This window comes from Macaca nemestrina, chromosome 6 (genome assembly GCF_043159975.1).
Source record: "Macaca nemestrina isolate mMacNem1 chromosome 6, mMacNem.hap1, whole genome shotgun sequence".
NCBI classification, from domain to species: domain Eukaryota; kingdom Metazoa; phylum Chordata; class Mammalia; order Primates; family Cercopithecidae; genus Macaca; species Macaca nemestrina.
The window spans coordinates 121,274,425-121,294,832 of NC_092130.1; the positions used below are offsets into that span (position 1 = coordinate 121,274,425).

At 39.0% G+C, this 20,408-nt stretch overlaps 1 protein-coding gene and 1 long non-coding RNA gene across 15 annotated transcripts in view; one reads left to right on the forward strand and one right to left on the reverse strand.

Moving 5' to 3' along the window:
- Nucleotides 1-20,408, forward strand: part of LOC105499370 (ARF like GTPase 15) — a 437,434-nt gene that overhangs the window by 50,932 nt on the left and 366,094 nt on the right. Inside the window, exon 1 of one of the 13 annotated variants that reach the window (XM_071098937.1) lies at nucleotides 14,297-19,691. The exons of 8 other annotated variants lie outside the window; for them this stretch is intronic. In XM_071098937.1, coding sequence (XP_070955038.1) covers nucleotides 19,512-19,691 — 180 coding nt within the window. In that variant the 5' untranslated portion in view covers nucleotides 14,297-19,511. 4 more of the 13 variants (XM_071098933.1, XM_011771915.3, XM_071098934.1 and 1 more) reach the window with 4 other exon arrangements.
- On the reverse strand, nucleotides 6,709-16,542 carry LOC112423180 (uncharacterized). Of its 2 annotated transcripts, none has more exons than XR_011625031.1 (4): nucleotides 16,428-16,542; nucleotides 7,468-7,620; nucleotides 6,950-7,157; nucleotides 6,709-6,807 (listed from the first exon to the last, which is right to left on the reverse strand). It is a non-coding gene; the product is annotated as an uncharacterized lncRNA (long non-coding RNA). The 2 variants fall into 2 exon arrangements; XR_003013650.2 differs by having other exon boundaries at nucleotides 6,725-6,807; nucleotides 6,972-7,157.

Consider the following 20,408-nt stretch of genomic DNA (forward strand, 5'->3'; position numbering starts at 1 on the left):
ATCATCAGGAATGGATGACAGAACTGTTTGACAGCAGCCAACCCCAAGGTTAAGTTTATGTGTGTGTGCATATGTGAGTATGTATGTGTGTGTGGGGTGAGTGAGTCCTGCCTATTCAAATGAGTGACTGCCCATGGTTCACCCCAGGCTATTCTGTTCTTTGTTTAGAGGCCTGATGAATGCTGGGTCCAAGATGAATGATCATAGGTGCACCGTGTTAGGCTCTCTAATCATCCAATCACTTGTAGGCCTCTCTGTCCTAAATTGAGAGCCAAGAGGATAGTTTGGCTGGATTGAGAGTGTCTCCACTGGACAACGAGGGTTGAAATAGCTGTCTAGACTGAATACAGTCTTGCCCCTTTCTTTGAATTGGTCTACATGGCTGTTCGTGTTTCAAAACATGTGTTTTCCTTACAGAGCCTGAGGCAACCACCTCTGGTGTCATGTTCTTCCCTTTCCATGACACTGCCCTTGTCTCCCCACCTCAGCTTAGCCTGGAGGGGCTCAGGGTGGGTGCTTTGGGCCTGTAATCTTCGTGTTTCTTGGCAGCTTTGGCTTGATCACTGAATCTTAAGGAGAGTCTTAAGTTTTTCATTTCATGCCCCTCTCCTTCCATTCCACTTCTGTTCTAGGTGGCTTTCCGTTATTCCAGAGGGCGTTGAGCTGCACTGGGGACTTTTTGCCCCAGCAAGAATTAAGTGCCCTGGGGAATTTGTATATTCTGGAGCTATTCTAGGGACAGTATGGGAATTATATTTGAATTAGGATCAGCTTGTGATCTAGGACTTCCTCCCAAGAGAAGGTGGACTGTAGTGTAGTTCTTTAAGGATTAGTAATTGCTCTTTTCCCAGCACCTTGATTTTCTCTATGATTATAAGCTGCCTCAAATCCCTTAAAAAAATGGGGTTAGACAGACATAGCACATGAATAATGTAAAAACTCGACGTCCCTCCATGAGTATCCATCTGTAACGGGAGGATGGGTTGATTTCTTTTTGAGACAGGGTCTCACTCCATTGCCTAGGCTGGAGTGCAGTGGCATAATCACAGCTTGGCCTCCCAGGCTGAAGCGATCCCGCTACCTCAGGCTTCCGGAGTAGCTTGGGCTTCAGGCACACACCACCATGCCTCACTCATAATTTTTTTTTTTTTTTTTTTTTGTAGAAACAACGTCTTAACTATGTTGCCCAGGCTGGTCTCAAACTCCCAGACTCAAGCGATCCTCCTGCCTCTCTGCCTCCCTCAGTGTTGGGATTACAGTCGTGAGCCACTGCTCCTGGCCAGGATGGGTTGATTTCTAAAGTGCTTTGAGCACAGCAGCCCGTGTGGTTCTGACTGTGTGTCTGACTTAGCCAGTGTCTACAAAACAGTTCCCATACCTCCACTTAAGTATGTTTTGCAAATACAAGGTGTTTTTGTTATGGCAGTAATAAGTCAATACTCCTGTGTTTATATGCAGCTTTGAAAAAAACCAACAGGAAAGCAGAAACCAATAATTGTGGTCTGAAAACAAGTACCTATCCCTGTTTTGCCTCCAGCACTTTCTTTGTGTGGGCTTGGAATAGACGCAGGTGGTATTCACCGACAGGAAACTAGTATCCTCTTCTCTGACATGTAATCAGATACTTGGGTTATTTCTTACCAAACGTTTTTGCATTTGCTTTTAATTTTGAAAGTAATATATGATTAAAATAAAAATACATCAAACAACGTATCTGCTTATTTATGTTGAAATTGGCTCCACATTCCACATGATCACTGGTCCTGACCCTGATTCATAGTGCCTCAGATCCAGAGCCTACAAGCACGACTTGGCTTCCAAATAGGAATTCCTAATAGAGAGAAATTTGGCCCAGTTTATCTTTGCAGCTCAGGTCAGAAGTCAAACGTTGGCTTCCTTAGGGGTGTGTTCCTCTTTGGTGAACTGTTGGCTTTGATCCGTCTGCTGAGCTTGGATTTTGGGGGAGAGAGATATATATATCTCCTTGCAGAGATCTTTCATCTCCTTGGTTAAGTGTATTTCTAGGTATTTTATTTTTTGTAGTTACTGTAAAACGGGTTGAGGTCTCGATTTGACTTTCAGCTTGGTCGCTTTTTGTGTATAGCAGTGCTACTGATTTGTGTAAACTGATTTGGTAAATTGAGACTTTACTGAATTCACTTATCATTGGCAGAGATAGTCTGACATCCTCTTTTCTAACTTGGGTTCCCTTTATTTCTTTCATTTGCTTGATTGCCCTGGCTAGGACTCCCAGTACTATATTTAGCAGAAGTGGTGAAAGTGAGCTTCCTTGTCTTGTTCCAGTTCTTAGGAGGAATTCTTTCAACTTTTCCCCATTCAGTATGATGTTGGCTGTGGGTTTGTCATATATGGATGGATTTTATTATTTTGAGGTATGTTCCATCTATGCCTAGTTTGTTGAGGGTTTTTATCATAAAGGGATGCCGGATTTTATTGAATGCTTTTTCTGTGTCTGTTGAGATGATCATATGTTTTTTTAAAAACTATGTTTATGTGATGAATTAAATTTATTGACTTGAATATGTTGAACCATTCCTGCATCCCTGGGATGAACCCTGCCTTGATCATGGTGAATTGTCTGTTTGATGTGCTGTTGGATTTTGTTTGCTAGTATTTTGTTGAGGTTTTTTGTATCTATATTCATCAGGGAAATTGATCTGTAGTTTTCTTTTTTTTTTTTAACATCCTTTCCTGCTTTTGCTGTTAGGGTAATACTGGCTTCACAGACTGAGTTAGAGAGGATTCCATCTTTCTCAGTCTTTTGGAATAGTTTCAGTAGGGTTGGCACCAATTTTTCTTGAATGTCTGGTAGAATTCAGCTGTGAATCTGCCTGGTCCTGTGATTATTTTGTTGGCTTTTTTTTTTTAATAACTGATTTGATCTTACTGTGCGTATTGTTCTGTTCAGGGTTTCCATTTCTTCCTGATTCAAGCTAGGAGGGTCATATGTTTCCAGGAATCTATCCATTACTTCTAAATTTTCTAGTGTGTATGCATGGGGTGTTCATAGCAGTCTCAAACGATCTCTTGTATTTCTGTGGTGTCAGTGGTAATGTCTCTGTTTTCATTTCGAATTGAACTAATTTGAAACTTCTCTCTTCTTTTTCTTGGTTTGTGTAGCTACTGGTCTATCAGTTTTATCTTTTAAGAGAACCAACTTTTTGTTTTATTAATCTTTTGTGTTTCAGTTTCATTTAGGTCTGCTCTGATCTTTGTTATTTTTTTTTTTTCCTTCTGCTAGCTTTGGGTTTGGTTTTTTGTTTTTTCTCTAGTTCCTTGAAGTGTGATGTTAGGTTGTCAATTTGTGAACTTTCAGACTTCTTGATGTTGGCATTTAGTGCTATAAACTTTCCTCTTAGCACTTTCCTCTTGCTGTATCCCAGAGGTTTTGAAAACTTGTGTCACTATTATTTATCTTGAAGAATTTTTAAATTTCCATCTTGATTTGTTAACCCCAAAATCATTCAGGAGGATATTAATTTCCATGTATTTGTGTAGTTTTGAGGGTTTGGAAGTAATTTTATACAATATTTTAAAATATTTCATTCATGAAACAAAGTTTTGACTGTTTTAGACTACAGCCCATCACATGAGTTCAACTGTGGAATTTTCCACGTGTGGTATCATGTTAGCGCTCAAAAAGTTTTGGATTTTGGAGCATTTCAGATTTTGGATTTTCCAATTAGGTATGCTCAATCTGTTGTTTATACTTCCACCAGCTTAGTATGAGAGAGACTATCCTTTTCTTCACCTCCTTATCTCAACTCTAGATGTTATAATTTAAAGTGAGACGAAACAAAATCTTCACTACCTAAGATAAAGTATCTTGTGGATTTATTGAGTTAATAGTAAGTAATTGTTAATTTGCATCTTTTAGTACCAGTGAATTAAAATTTTTTATGTTTATAGGGTGATTTGTATGTTTTAAACATTCTCCTTTGTTTCTGGCACTTTCCTTTTAAACTTCCCTTTCCAGCCTTTAAAACAAAGAGTAATTGCAAGATTAAAAAAAAAAATGACGTGGAGTAGAGTTTGGAACATTCTCTAAACTAATTATATGTGTGTTCATTTCAGTAACTAGCTTTTCCTGGGAACATAAGTTCCTGGAATTGAAGGATTGGAGTAATGAAAAAACAAGGTTACAAGGTCATGCCTATAATTGGCCAAGGTGGTTAGCTGTACTCTGTCCCATGTTTCCAGATCTTGTCTCTAAACAGGCATGATAGAAAAACATTCAGATCACAACGGGACTGGAGTGAGGATTTAAAAGCGCAGCACGGAGCTGTGAAAGACTGGAAACCAATTTAGAGTTGCTAGTGTCCAAAGCAGAAAGGAGAGCACAGTTGCTCTAATGCAAAAATCAACCTTCACTAATATGATTTGCAAATCCTAAGTTCCTATTAAACTTTATGTAAACAATTTTGTGATAACATTTATCCCCTGCCCCTCTCCCCTGTTGATCTTTTCTGGATGAGGAAAGCAAGGCTGTGCCAGCCACATAACTCGTGTAAGCACACACTTAACAGTGCTTATGTCTCCATCTTCAGGTCAAACCACTTTACGAAGGGCCTACTACATGCCAGACACTAGACAAGGTGCTAGGGAATTGAAAGGACCCTTTTCATAAAAGCATCATGAGGGTCTTTGTGATTTAGAACTCTTGTACTAAAAGAAACTATGCCTTTACTCCTGTCAAATTCTTTATGACTTATGTATTAAGATTAGTCATAAAAGAAAATACAGACCACAGACTATTGCTCTGGCTGGTCCTCAAATTCATTTAGTGGTGACAGAGCCCCTAGAAGTTTTAGCATTCTTCCTGTGATACCTCAAAATGTTAAAAAAATAAGCTTCAAATAGCTAATGTATAATTTTGTCATAAGTCAGACTCCTTATATAATAAAGGGTTGTGTAGACAAGCTATATAGCAAGTACCCAAGGTTACAAAATGTGAGTGCATCATGAAATTGACAACAATCTTCTTAACTATTCTCCTGTGTTAGCTGACAAAGGATCTTCATTATCTGATTTTGGGTAGTGGAATGACTGTTCAAGTCACAGAGAATCAGTGATCCACGGAAACAGTTTGAAGATCCTTCTTTTAATGTGCAAAAGATTTTCTTAATTTTGAAAGAAAATTTGTGCAGAATAGAGTCCAGTTTTTCTGGCTCTATTTCATCACCCCCCAGCTCCTATCTTAAAGTGCTCCCATGTCTTAAGAAACTTGTTAGTGATCTTCAAAGATTGCCAAAATTGGTGGAAGTTCTTTTAGTTTAGGAAAATAATCTCACTGGTTTCTTAACCTTATGTAAGTACTTATAATGTATCATCTGGGCTGGGCATGGTGGCTAATGCCTGTTATCCCAGCACTTTGGGAGGCCAGGGCGGGAGGGTTGCTTGAGCGCAGGAGTTTGAGACCAGCCTGGGCAAGATGGCAAATCCAATCTCTTTTAAAAATAGGAAAATTAGCTGGGCCTGGTGGTGTGCACCTGTAGTCCCAACTACTTGGGAGGCTGAGGTGGGAGGATCACCTGAGCTCCGAGGTCGATGCTGCAGGGATCTGTGATCATGCCATTGCACTCCAGCCTGGGTGACAGAGTGAGACCCTGTCTCAAAAAAAAATCTGATCCCTTAAGTCAATTACATAAGTAACTGTAACTTTAAAATTAACCTATTTCCAGTTTTCTCTTGAGGCTTGGTAGGGAACCCACTTGTGTTTGAATTCAGTGAGTGTAGATTTTCATTTGGTGGTACTTTGTTTTTATCAGTTCTTCAGTCTTCCTAACCTCTACTCCCAGCTCCCTGGGCTGGTGTTGATTACATGGGGTTACATGTTGATTACTTGGGCTACTCTTGGTGCCCTGTGGAAGTGGTATGACCCAGCTTCATAATCCATTATTTGAAGAACATGAGCCCCTTTAAATTTTCAGGCCCAAGAGAGGCATTGGAATGAAATAGCAGTCACGCCACTCCTCTTGAAGCCACTTGCTATTTGACCGCTATGCTGACTGCTGCCAAGAAGCCATAAAATGCCATATACCCTATAGTTCAACAATGTTTAGCCAATAATCAATGTTATTTTTGTAAGACAATGAGAATTCCTGGTGAACAATGATTGTAATTGTCCCCTCTCCTGCTTCTTGCTTTTTAAAAAATACTTGACCTCTCAGTCAGGCATAGTGGCTTATGCCCGTAATCCCAGCACTTTGGGAGGCTGAGGCGGGTGGATCGCCTAAGCGCAGGAGTTTGCAACCAGCCTGGGCAACACGGCAAAACCCTGTCTCTACAAAAAATAAAAAAAATTAGCCAGGCATGGTGGTGCGCGCCTTTGTGGTCCCAGCTACTCAGAAGGCTGAGGTGAAAGGATTGCTTGAGCCCAGGAGGCGGAGGTTGCAGTGAGCCGAGATTGGGCCACTGCACTGCGGCCTGGGTGACAGGGTGAGACCTTGTCTCCAAAAAAACAAAACAAAACAAACTTGTTCTCTCTTGTTTTCTCTGGAGCCACCCCCAAGGCAACTTGGAAGTGTCCCTGGCTGCAGTCTTCAGCCTTGGCCCAAATAAACTCTATATGTTAATTTTGCCTCAGCTTCTTCCTTTTAGACATCATTTTGACCAATCCTGATGGACCCTCATCCTGTGACATGAACCCTGCTGGTGGTTAAAGTGGTGAGAGAAATCTTGTCCTTTGTTAAATGCATGGTATCTTTATTAAAGACTTGTTCGCTGAAACTTCAGAACGTCCAGGGAGCAAAAGCATAGATGAACTTCTAAGCAGCAAGTGTTTTCCTTTTAAAAAGAACAAAATAAGTACTAAAACCTGGACTTCAGAACTTTCTTGATGCTGTTTTGCAACAGAAAGGTTTGAAGAAATGAACTGGATTGCACAAGGTGACTTAATGAGGCAGTCTCTTCCTTAAAGAAAATTTACCTTAGATCCACATTCCTTTTACCTGGAGTGATGTCGAGATCCTTTTACTAAATGTTAAATGCATTCAGGAGTTTCCTAACACATTGCCACCTGCTTAGTTTGGTTTCTGATGTCTGCCTGATGACTCATAGACAGTCTCTCCGGTTACTGTAAGGTCTGTAGCCCTTTGATCCTATCTGCGTGTTGCTGATAGTGTGGAGTATCATTTCTTGTGTTCAAAAGGGAAAAATTGAGAGAATTATAAATTAGTCTTTTTCATTTATTCATTAAACAGTTGCTTGAGGTGGTCCTCTGCTTCACTGGTTGTCAACTTTGATTGACTATGGGAATCCTATGGGCAGCAAAAGGCCAATATCTAGGTCTCACCCCAGGGATTCTGATGTGCTAATTGGTTTGTGGTGTGGCCTAGCATTGGGATTTTTTAATGTCCTCCAGGGTGATTCTATTGTGCAGATAAGGCTTGAGAACCACGGCTGTAAAGCTGATGGTGCTCTTAATTGGGGACATTTCATGCTTACCTTATTAAACTACAGGTGTTCTTAAACAGGACAGTGTGGTAGATACTGAGGAAGATAAAATCTACTTGTTGGAGCCTTATTCTTGGAGATTCTGAATCAGTAGGTTTGAGGTCTTTAGGAATAGCTCCTTAGGTGGCAGTTCTGATGACATCCCTTTGTGAGACACAGATACAGAATAACCATTTAAATAAACTTTAGAAATCTAGTAAGGGTACAGATAAGATGCCAGTACAGTTTATCAGCAGCTTCCGTTTTCTGCCATCTCTGGGTGCTGCAGTGGAAATACCATATTACAAACTGTTGCTGTTGACTAATGCTAATATTCAATTACTTTTTTAAAAGCCTAGCTTTCCTTAATTTAATTGTTTGTGGAAAAACATACTCAACAAACAAGAGTAGGAAAATTAAATGAAAATACCTAGATGTTTGTCAAAAGCCTACAGACGTATCTCTTTCTTTGCATTAAAGTTCAGAGCATGCTTAAGAGTTGTTTGGCCTCCTTAGAATTTTGCAGTGTGTGTTTTATCATAAAAAGTGTTAGCCAGTAATTAAAGCTTTACATCATTGTTTCCTTCTCTTCTTCCTTCTTACCTAAATTAGGGGAGGGGCTTTCAAGTGAATCACTTTCTAAGCCTCTGTGCAAATTAGCAGTGTTGTGTTTTCTTCAGCTTTTCCAAGCCATGCTTAATAATTAGGAAGATAGGCTGATTTAATTTAATATAAAATTTGATTGAAAGCATTTGAAGGTAGATTACTAAATATAGTAAAACTATATTTAGTTAAATAAGGTTAACCTGTCACTGTTAGGAGGTGGACCTTTCTTTTTATAACTTCTTTCAGAGAGTGAATTGTGTTTCAGATAGACTAAAATGGTGACCCTAGTGACCTTCGTTGTGCCTACTTGTAAGTCTAGATCTCTCCAGAGCTGGGTTGTTCTGGGATCAGAAGATGTGGGATTTCCAGTTCATTTCACAGCCAACATGGTTCTCCCTCCAGGCTGCCCCCAGGACCTGTGGACTCTGCTCGTCTTCAACAGCCCTTTGTTATCAGCTCTTGGTGTTCTTTTTGATCCCATCCCTACTACCCATGTCCCTGTATTTCTCCCTCTTTCCACTGTCATGTCTCTCATCAAGACCACCAAAATCATAGACCTTCATCTCTTAGCGACCTTCATTTCTCCTCCTCAGAACTTACTGAACCTTGTTCTTCCCACTTCAGAGACTGCAAAATCAGGTATTTGCTTCTCCAACTTTAACTCAACTTGCTTCTCATCATCATGCTGATTTTGAAAATCTGATCTCTTCCCTGTTCTCCAATTCTGTCAGCCTCACCCACACCTGCTGCTTTTATTTCCCTGCTCAGCCAGAAGCCCTGTGATATGGTTTGGGTGTTTGTCCCCCCAATCTCATGTTGAAGTGTGGTTCCTGGTGCCGAAGGTGGGGCCTGGTAGGGGTGATTGGATCGTAGGGGTGGATTTCTCATGGTTGATTTGGTGCTATCCTCTTGGTGCCGTCCTCATGATAGTGAGTTCTCAGGAGATCTGGTTGTTTAAAGGTGTGTGGTGCCTCCCTCGACCCCCACCTCTTGCTCCCACTCCCACCATGTGACGGGCCTGCTCCCTACTAACCTTCTGCCATGATTGTAAACTTCCTAAGACCTCACCAGAAACAGATACCAGTGCCGTGCTTCCTGTACAGCCTGCAGAACCGTACAGGAAGAAAACTCTTTGCTTATAAATTACCCAAACTCAGGTATTTCTTGATAGCAATGCAAAAATGGCCTGACACACCCTGTGACCAGTCATTGAATATATTCTCCACAGGACTCTTGAAATGCAATCCCAGGCACAGCCACTCTAACTCAGTTTTTCTCCTGGCAGGCTGCCAATTGCTGTGTGACAGAAACCACTAAAGCCCTGTTGGCTGGCTTTGATACTGATTAATGACTTACAAGCTCTCCTGGCTCCTCTGTCGTGCCTTAGGAATTCTGTGTATTCCTTAGACAACTAGGAATTGATTTCCTTCTTTTCTCCTACAGCTGTTAAAGATTTTTTTTTTCATCTTAACCACAGCCACACTTCTCCTTTCTTACTCTCAGAAATGACCTCATGAACTCCTTCACCCAGAAACTAGAGACAGGAATTCTTGCACTTTTCCTCTCCTTCCAGTTTTTCTGTATATTGTTACCTCTCTCTCTCCTTCCTTATTCCCAAGGTTAATTGGTTACCTCTGCTCTTCCCATTCCCTTCTGAACTTTTTTCTGTTACGTTCACTTCCTCTTATATCTTCTTCTGTCTTTTCCTTCTTCATTGACTCAAGTGTCTTCTGTTCTGAAAAATACCTTCTCTGCTCTATTTCCCTGCCATTGCACATTTGACTCTTCCTTCTCTTTACTGATGGACTTTCTAAAAGAGAAGTACATCACCAGTTCTACCTCCACTTCTTTTTTTTAGCCAACTGCAACTGGGTCATAGTTGGATTGTACTACCTCAGCTCAACTAATTTTATATGCATCCACTTCTTCTCAGCCCCCATCCTGTCTACCAAGTTATGACACTACTGATGTTTTTCCTTTGGCTTCCACAATACGCTATCCTAATTTTTCTTCTGATTTTTGGGTTGCTTTTCTGTTGCTCTTCTTCTGTCTCCTCCACTGGCTTCTTTTCCGTCACTGATTCTTTTTTAAAATTTATTATTATTATTATTTTTTTAGAGACAGGATCTCATGGCATTGCCCATGTTGATCTCGAACTCCTGGGCTCAAGTTCTCCCTCCTCGGCTTCCCAAAGTGCTGGGATTACAGACGTGAGCTACCACACCTAGCCGTCAGTCTCATTTTTTAAGTATTACCAGTCTCCCAGTGTGGCCTTTTTCTCTTCTTCTGACTTGAGGAGTGAATTCATCTATTCCCATGACTTGCTTCCTTTGAATACTCATTCGTTCAACATATATACAGCTAGCACCAGGCACTAGCAATTCAGAGATGAGCAAGACAAACTCATTCAGCAAATATTTAAAGAACACCTAGTATGTCTAAGACATTGCTCTGATGAGCTAGACAAAATGCTTGCCTTCATGGAACTTACGTTCTAGTAGAGAAGACCTACTATTAGCAAATAAGTAAATGAAAGGATGTCAGATGATGGTAAGGGCTCTGGTGATTAATAAGGCAGTGAGAAAAAAGAGTATATGGGATGGGAGTCAGAGAAATTTATTTCCCTGTAAGAGAAGAAGCTATAGGAGTAAGCCATGCAGACAGTGGAGGGAAGTCCTTTCTAGGCAGAGGAGACAGTATTGTAAAGATCCTGAATCAGAGCAACCTTGGTTAGTCAGTGAACAGTGAGGAGGCCAAGAATGGTTGCAGGAGAGTGAGCCTGAGAAAGAGAAGATGGAGATGGGTAAGGTTGGTGGTGGGTGGGATAGGATGGTGAAGAGAGATGGTCTTGTTGGTCATGGTAAAAGACAGTTTTGTTGGTTTGACTTTGATTCTGAGTGAGACAACCCTCATGACCTCTCAAAACCCAATTATTTCCCAAATGCTCCATCTTCAGAAACCATCACTCTGGGGGTTGGAGCTTCAACATATACATTTGGGGGGAGATACAATTTAGTTCATAGCAGGTTACTAGAAGCCCTCCATTTTTGATGGTGTATTAAGAATCTGGTCTTTACCATCAGCTTGCTTCCCTTTATTGTTTTTATCTTTTTTTTTTTTTTTTTTTAATCAAATGTGCCCTCATGTTTCAGAGACCTTCCAAAGCTAGGAATTTTTGTCTTCCGTGCTGTAAAAAGCTCCATCATCTTTTTCTCCTTCACATTCACCAAGTCTCCCCATTCATGGAAGTTGCTCTGCTGTTGTTGGGTTTTTATTATTTCATTTTTTTTTTCTGTGACTTGAGGTTTTCATTTTTATAACTGCCCAACCTGACAAGCATTTGTCCATAAATTAATATGTTATATTGAGTAAGGATGTTCTATACACATCAAAAATATGCAGCTAATGTGATATTTGTTTCTCTCATAGACTCACCTGTTTCATTTTTCAGATTTTGAAGGGGAATTTTTGGCCGAATTTAAAAAAATAGGAGAGGACTCTTAATGGTACCTCACAATGTGCCTTTGTTTCTAAACATGTTCAGTTTTTTTTTTTTTTTCTCTCTTTCTTTCCTCCCATTCTTTGTGTTTTGGAGTTTGAAAACAGGGTTTGCAGAGGAAATGGGACAGTGACATTTTGGTTTTTGTTTTGAAGTTGTTGAGTTTAGCAGAGTATGCGTTCATAGGGTGTGAATTGCAGGATGTAGTTCTGGGGTCCTCCCTACCAGCCGACCCCACATCAAGGTTATTCTGGGAAGCCTTATCCAAAGCCGACTATAAAATATGGAGCTGAACATTGTCAAAAGGCTAAACAGGAAACAGATATAAATAACTATTCAATCTTAATTCAGTCCTACCTACTTTCTCACACATATTTTATAATGTGTTTTAAAAAACAATTTCCTTCAAAAAAAAAAAAAACAACTTTAACTCCTTATTTCTAGGTTACTTTTAATAGGAAATTCTTCACCTTCATGACTATCCAGTGGCATCATCCCTTTGGCAGGGGGAAAATTACACTTAATATCCAAGATACAAAAGAAATTTTTGGAGAAAACAAAAATGCAAATTATTTTAATTTGAATTATTTATCTTAGAGCTTTTATCAGGTGCATTTATACAGTCTTTGCTGATAAGGAGCTATAAATCTAATAACTGTAGTATTTCTCAACCTTTTCATCATTATACTTCCCTGACCATCCTGGCCTTTTTAGACATTTTTTTCTTAATCGTCCTCTCCCTTATGATATTTTAATACCACAGAGATACTGTATATATGTTTTATGTACTGTGTGTATATACGCTTTGTATATAAAAAGAGGTTTTGCCTCCCAAGCAGGAGGTGGTAAGTACCTAAGCTTGATGGAAACATGTGAATAAAAGAAAAGTTACCTGAACTTGGTGATGGTCGCAGGGATAGAGAGAGAGAAGGGGGCAGTTTCAAAACATATGTAAGAGATAAAAGCCTTGTCTGTGTATCATGTATGTTGAGTCAGAGAGAAGAAGGAGTGGTGAGGTAGATTCCTGACTCTGGCTGGGTGCCGGGGATGGTGGTGGGCATGAGGTGCTGTGAAGTGGGATAGAGAATTTGGGAGGAGGAACATGTTTGGGGGAGGTTAGTTTTTGACATGTTGAGTTTGAGGCATCCATGGGATGTCCATGTGGCTTTGTACAACACATAGTTTCTATGAGAGTCTAAAGCTTGGGGGATAGGTTGGGGCTATAGAGCAAGAGCTTTGGGAGTGTCTTCTGAAATGTAGGGAGTGGGCAAGTTCGTCGGAGGGATCGTGTAGATGAGAATAGCTTCATGTTAATGAAAAGAAAACCCAGAATAAGGGAGCATAGAAGAGATTGTAGACCCTTATTTGTGAAGTTCACCTTGAGGGAAATATTTTAATTTGACAGAGAAAAAGAAAAAGAGGAAGAAGGGAAGGCAGTTTTGTTTAAAAAAAAAAAAAGTGAGTGAAGATATTTATAGACTTTCTAGGACACACCTAATGTTTCTGGGACATTGTTATGATTTAAAGGATTAAGTCTTGGAAATCTATCAATGACACTTCCCCTGAGTGGATATACAATGAAGAGCTGACAAAGGGGTGCAGTGTTGATAACTCTTTGACCTATTTTAATTATCACATCAAATGGATTCAATATTATCAGAAAGGGGCTTATCATAGAATTATGATGGACTTTAGAAGTCCACACCCTAGGCCAGGCGCAGTGGCTCGTGCCCGTAATCTCAGCACTCTGGAAGGCCGAGGTGGGTGGATCACTTGAGGTCAGGAGTTTGAGACCAGCCTGGCCAATGTGGTGAAACCTCGGCTCTACTATAAATACAAAAATTAGCTGGACATGGTGGCGAATGTCTGTAATCCCAGCTACTTGGGAGGCTGAGGCAGGAGAATCACTTGAACTCAGGAGGCGGAGGTTGCAGTAAGCTGAGATTGCTCCAGTGCATGCTAGCCTGGACAACAGAGCAAAACTCCATCTCAAAAAAAAAAAAAAAAAAAAAGTCCACATCCTCATTTCACAGAGCAAGAGTGCTCAGGACCCAGGGAGCATTTTTGAACTTGCCTGAAGTTACATCATAGCCAGTTAGCAGTAGCACCAGTTGGTACCTGATTCCAGATCACCAGGCTTCTGTTTTGTTCTTTTGTTAATACATCAGATTGTCTCTTTTAAGAGATTTTAAAAATTAGAATTCTGTTAATTCAAAAAGTGTCTGCTCATTTAACCTGAAAGGAGTTTTTAAAATTTTTCACTTAGTCTGATTTCTGCCCAGTTGAATAAGGCAAGCAAGGTGTGACTATTTGTTTGACACATACTATTCCATAGATTTTCTTTTGCATAATTCCTGCTAAGATTCAGTGGTTATTAGTTACAAATCCAGAATTACTAATTTCTTGTGAATATTATAAAACATTCTTAAAGATTTCTTTTAGAGCTTATCTTAGAGAAGTAAGATAAAGGAATAGAACACTATCATAAAATTAAATTTATAAAGATAGTGGGAGGGAAGATTGAAGTTAATGCAGGCAGTCCCAAACATAATTATACCCAGACAGAAGAATATTCCTCTCCTGCTGAGTTGATTCTGGTTCCATAAAGAAAATTTACTTGGGATCATTATTAGAGTATTTTCTTCATTTTAGAAATAGCACACATTGAAAATTAATATTGATATTAATAACATTAAAATTATACTTTTAATATCAAAATTTTCAAATTTAAAAATGCTGAAAAAAACAGCAGTGCTATAATTTTTAATAAATGCTGATGATTAACCTTCTTTTTTTTTATGGTTACCTTTTTCTTTGTTTACTTGATGTGCAGAATTAGGGAAATCATTAATGGTAATAATGATGGGGAGGGACAGTGCTGGAGAGAGGCAGATAGTGTCCGCCTTGGACTCAATTTCCAGAGCCTGGTAGAATGGCCTTTCTATCAAATTGCATTTCTGATTTGAAAGCCCATTACTTTATATTTAAAACAGGAAGTTACGATATTGCTGCCTGTCTAGATGATTCTTTAGCTTGACCTTTATTGTGTTTGATTTTGTGATTTCACCTTTTTTTCCCCTTTTTCAGAAAAACTTTTGGGTGTATATAGGAGAGAATTCCTTCCCGTGTTTTAGGGAGTGGTATTAAAATACATTTATTTTGTTCAGTAGTTCCGTTCCATATTTCCTACAGATAAAGACCCTTTCTGTGTGATTGTGAGATTTTGAGTTTGAGTGTGCTTTCTCTAATGGTATTTGACATGAAAAACTTCATAAAATTCATGAAGCTACTTAATACACAGGTCTGTGAAGCACATTAGTCTGTCAGTTATTTTATACACTCGTTTACTAGTATGAACAGGTAGTGGGTGTTTCTCCTTTGTAAACTATTTTGTACATTATTAGATATGGATGAAATCTAGAATTTTTGCTTATAGGGATGCTGTTTTAGGGACTTCTTATAGAATGATAAAATTGTATTGCTGAAGGAAATGTTCATATTATTACTTAATCTGGTTTTGTCATTTTATGGAAACAGGCCCAGAGAGGGAAGATGACTTGTCTAAGATCTAAGAATTAGAGATTTGTGCATAACTGCTGGGATACTTGCTCTTTGATCTTTGCTCAAATTCCAGCCCATACTTGCTCAGTCCTAACTTTGAGCTTCTTTAGAGATTAGGTCCGAATCTCTCATCCTTACATCTTGGACAAGGCGGCAACAGTCACTTACAAAACTTCGTGTGAAATCTCTAGATCTTAAATGTCTGTGACAAGTTTTAAGAAATTGTGTGTCAAGCAAAATACTTTAGAGGCCAATGGGCCACATGTTTTGGATATCAAGATATTTCACACAAAATTTGTTTTCTAGCTTCTTTTCAAAAATCAGAATTGGGAGGATGTATTCATGAGTGACTGCTGCCCCCTTTGGTTTGGACTCGTTCCTTCAGGTTCATTACATGGTCATCAATAACCACTTCCTTGGTTCCTACTTTGTTTTGTCTGGACTGTAAGCATTTGAATTTTTAGTGTTATAAGAAAACTTAATACTTTGCTATCAGTCACCACCTACATGTGTTTCTATCTGTGCTACAACTTATTAAAAGCCTTTTTTCCATAGCCTCCATTTTGGAGGGGGGGATTTCAACTGGTGCCTAGACTAGCAAGGATTTGTTTATAACACAGTCTGTGCAGATGAGGAGAATACAAAGGGTGGATAATTTCAGCTTGTCAGCTTGAATATGTTATATTTATACAAATAACAGGCTTTTGAGTTTTCCTAGATTACATCTATTTACAAAAGGCTGTAATCAAGGTTTAGCAGCATATTTTCAGGAATTCTTTGGTGCATATTTTCCCAAAAGATATTACCAGGACAGTTTCATGACACTAATAATAGTTTTATAGAAATGATTTGTCATATTGTTTTTAATGGCCTGCCACCTGCTTTTAAAATCTTTTTGAATCTGCCTATTCCTAAGCAGGTAATAATATTCTATTATTGTTGATACTTGGAGATGTAATCTTCAAATAATTAAATGATTCAAACATTGTTGTAGCGATGTTTACAGGAGGATGTTTTTCATACTGTGACAGGCAGTCACATTTTTAGGTTAGTAAGATTGTGTACATCTAGGGATTGGTATTCAGAGCTTGATTTATATTCTCTATATTGAAAAGGTATGAGCAAAGAGTTTTTTTTTCCTTTGTGAATTTTGCAATTTTAATTTCATTTGGAATGCTCTAAGGAGGTGTGTTCATTATAATTTTTGGTTGCAGCCCCAAACTGCAAACTGACCTAGGAAAAAAAGGGGTAAGTGCAGCTTTAGGCAGTTCTGACACGAGTGACATCATTTAGCTGACTTGCTTACCTTACTCCCTTTTCAGGTCCGCCTCATTCTATGCTGTCTCCATCTTCAGACAAGGCTTCCCTTCCTGGTGGCAAGATGGCTGCCGAGAGCTCTGCGTTTGCATTCTGGCCTCTCGGCAACACTTCCAAGAAAATATATTTGTTCCCAGTAGTTTCAACAGAAGCCTTATTTTAGACCCTCATTTCCTCTGATTGCCTTGGCTTAGGTTATGTGTCCTATTCATGAACAGACCCTGTGACCAGGAGGGTGTATGAGACCATAATTGGCCAGGCCCACACCCATGCTCATCTTCGGAGTTTGAGGTTGCTCATCCCGGCCCAAACCACGTGGACTGAGTGGGAGCAATTGGTCCCCTAGGACCAATCAAGGCACTGTTGAAGAAGAAGGGTATAGAAGGCCTTTACCTGTACAGGATTGTAAAAATACTTCCCTATATATTCCCTAAATACTTGTTATTATTGCTGTTACCATTATTAGTTTACCATTTAGCCCTTCAAACCATCTGGATTTAACATGTAAATTATAACTTAATTTTGTGTGTGTGTGTGTGTGTGTGTGTGTGTGTGTGTGTATACAGGTTAAAAGTAATGCAGGAGAAGAGGAGGGGCACATAGGTCCCTCAGGAGGCATTGCTGGGCCATCTTGCTAATTGGGATAGGTAAGGACATCCGGAATTGGGGTATTTACCTAGACTATGTGCAGTGTTTGACTAGGCCATTCAGCCCGATTTCTGTCTTTGTATGTGGCTCAGGCTATAGGTGAGGCTATTCCTTTATACTTCTGTCAAGTCCTTTATGACTTAGATATTAAGATTAGTCTTAAAAGAAATACAGATTCAAAATTATTGTTCTAGTTGGTCCTCAAACTCAATGGATGACAGAACCCCCAGAAGTTACGGCATTCTTTCTGCAACATCCTGAAATCTTGAAAGAGGAGAACATTTAATATGACTTTTTGTCAATTTCAAGATGTGCTCATGTTTTTTAAACCTTAGGTGGTTGCTACATATCTTGTCTACACATGCCTATTATATAAGGAATTGGATTTAACATGGAATTATATAATTAGTTATTTTAAGATGACCCACTCTAATGAGTCATAACAAAAAATTGAATTATGTTTAATTTATTCTACTTAAGAAGGCAGCAAATTATTTAATAAACACTATTATTTTACCTTTCATTGAGAGAGTATTATTTGAGAAGCACATTAAAAATCATGTGGTCTTGGAAAAAAAGAACCTATGAAGTGACTATAATTATCTTCATTCTATAGGTAAAGAAATAAAAGACAAAAAGGCTGAGTATATTACATTTTAGAAAGAATATTCTTATGTAGAGTGGTTTATTTCCTTATGATTCTGAATAATAATGACATACAGGGTGATCTTTTTACTACCACAACCATTGGATGAATTATATTTAGATTACTCTGGTAATCTAGATTAGGGATTTTTTAGATATTAGCTTTTTTTAGGTAATCTAGGTTACCAGGGTAATCTAAATATAATTCTGGTACTGGTTGTTCTCCTGGCTTATTATTTTTTCTTTTTTTTATGGACAGAACAGTATAAACATATGCAGGCTTATTTTTAGTAAAATAGTTAAGAATTGGGACTTTGATTAAGTGTCATTATATAGTATTAAGCGTCATTAATAATTCAGAAATTTGGAGACTTTGTTAAAATGATTGTTTATTTATTGTCAGATTACTGATGGGATGTGAGTAATTTCAGAACTCATTTGGTACCATATCTAACTAGTACCAATTGAGTGTTTTTTATCTGAAGTGCGTGGGATCAGAAGTATTTTGGCTTTTGGATTTTTGCAGATACTTTAACTGTTTGAGCATCCCCAATTCAAAAATTGGAAATCTGAAAACCTTCAACGCTTTCTTTGAGCATCATGTTGATGCTCACAAAATTTTGGATTTTGGAGCATTTCAGATTTCAGAGCATTGTGGATTTTGGATTAGGGATCTTCAACCTGTACTTTGAGAGGATTTCAAATCATGAGAAGGGTCCTTATTGTGAAGGCCAGTCTTTCACATGTTCACCCAGTTTTTTGACTGCCTGGCACAATGCTAGGCATTGAGGATTTGATGGTGAACCAGAAACTTCCTAGTCTAGATGGCAGGGAGTGGGAATGGTGTTGGTAAACTCATAAATGAACACTTGCAATACAGTATGTTAGGCAACACAATCTTTTAGGTGTTGTGAAAAGGACCTAAGTAGGTTTCTGTGCAAGCGTGGATCAAGGATACTTGATGTATCTCACAGTGGGACTTTTGATCCTTTTTAATTTTGCAAGTGTCCCCACTCTACCTGCATGTATGCTCAGACATGTGCTTGTGGAAAATATTTTATAATTTGAAGTAAATTAAAATTTTGATGATTTAATGACACCTTTTGAGCTAACTGATAACTTGAATATTACAAAGCAATAAAAATTATTGGTGATTTTTTTTTTTTTTTTTGAGATGGAGTCTCGCTCTGTTGCCCAGACTGTAGTGCAGTGGTGCGATCTTGGCTCACTGCAAGCTCTGCCTCCCGGGTTCACGCCATTCTCCTGCCTCAGCCTCCCGAGTAGCTGGGACTACAAGCCACCTTGCCCGGCTAGTTTTTTGTATTTTTAGTAGAGACGGGGTTTCACCGTGTTAGCCAGGATGATTTCCATCTCCTGACTGTGTGATCCGCCTGCCTTGGCCTCCCAAAGTGCTGGGATTACAGGCGTGAACCAGCGCGCCAGGCCTGTGATATGTTAGAATTAAGTTCTACTCTCCAGAGAACAACAGCTCAAACAAGTTGGAAAGTTATTTCTGTCTCAGGGAAACATACTTGCAGGTAAATAGTCTAGGGCTAATGTGGGGATTCCTAACCTTCCAGGACCCAGCCTCCTATCTTGTCGCTTCACCATCTGCAACTGTAGCTTAAACATCATTGTCCAAAATGGTTATTTGAGCTAAAGCCATCACTTCCACATTTTAGACAGTAGAAAGGAAGAAGAGCAAAAAATATGCCCCCATTCTTTAAGGAAACATTCTAGAATTTAACCTCTTTTTGTCCTCATATTTCAGAACATAGACATGTGGTCACACTTAACGACAAGTGAGGCTGGAAAACACATAAGTCTATGTACCCAGTTCTCTTACTACAAAGGAGAGGAGAATATATATTGGGGAACCCCTGGAAGCCTCTTCTACAGGGACACAGACTCCCTTATGCCAATCCAGAGAAACCAAAGATTTATTGAGCATTTCTTTCAGGTGATTCTTTACTCACATAAATCTGAAGTGTATCATCTTAGCTACACTAACATTTGGGGGGTGGAAAAGAGTCCTTTCCAACTGATTCATACCATTATTTTACTGTGGAAGAGATACCTGAACTATATACTTCAGATGCCATTTTTAAAATCTGATGCCTAGGATAATAGGGTTAGTTACTTTTCCAGAAAAAAAAAAAAAAAAAGGCATTCATAAAAGGCTTTTCTCTTGTCATTGCCCCAAGGTAAGTCAATTTCCTATCTGTTAATAGTTGTACAGCTAGTCTGTCTTTTTCAGATGTTATAAATTGACCTAAATGTTGTTTCCACCATGGAGGGTGCTAGAGGATGGAGTCAAACACCTTTGATTGTAGAGTCAGAGGGCCTCATCTGAGTCTTGATTCTGTCATTCACCAACTGCTGTATTACTTAGAAGAGTCATTGATGGTTTCGTTCCCCATCAATGACTATAAAAGTGGCACCTTGGTATTTTACCTTAGGATGATTGCTATGGATTAGATTAGAAAACTGTAACTTGAATGTCAAAATGAGTTAGTTCATTTCATCTCTCTCTTTGCCAGTCAAAACATCAGGCCCCAAACCTTTGACAGAGTCAGTCTACCCTGGGTCAAGCGTTCCTGTTTCTGAGGATACCTTTTTAGCTCATGAAATGTGTTGATTACATTCTTTATTACAACAACCTGATCTGTTTCCTTGG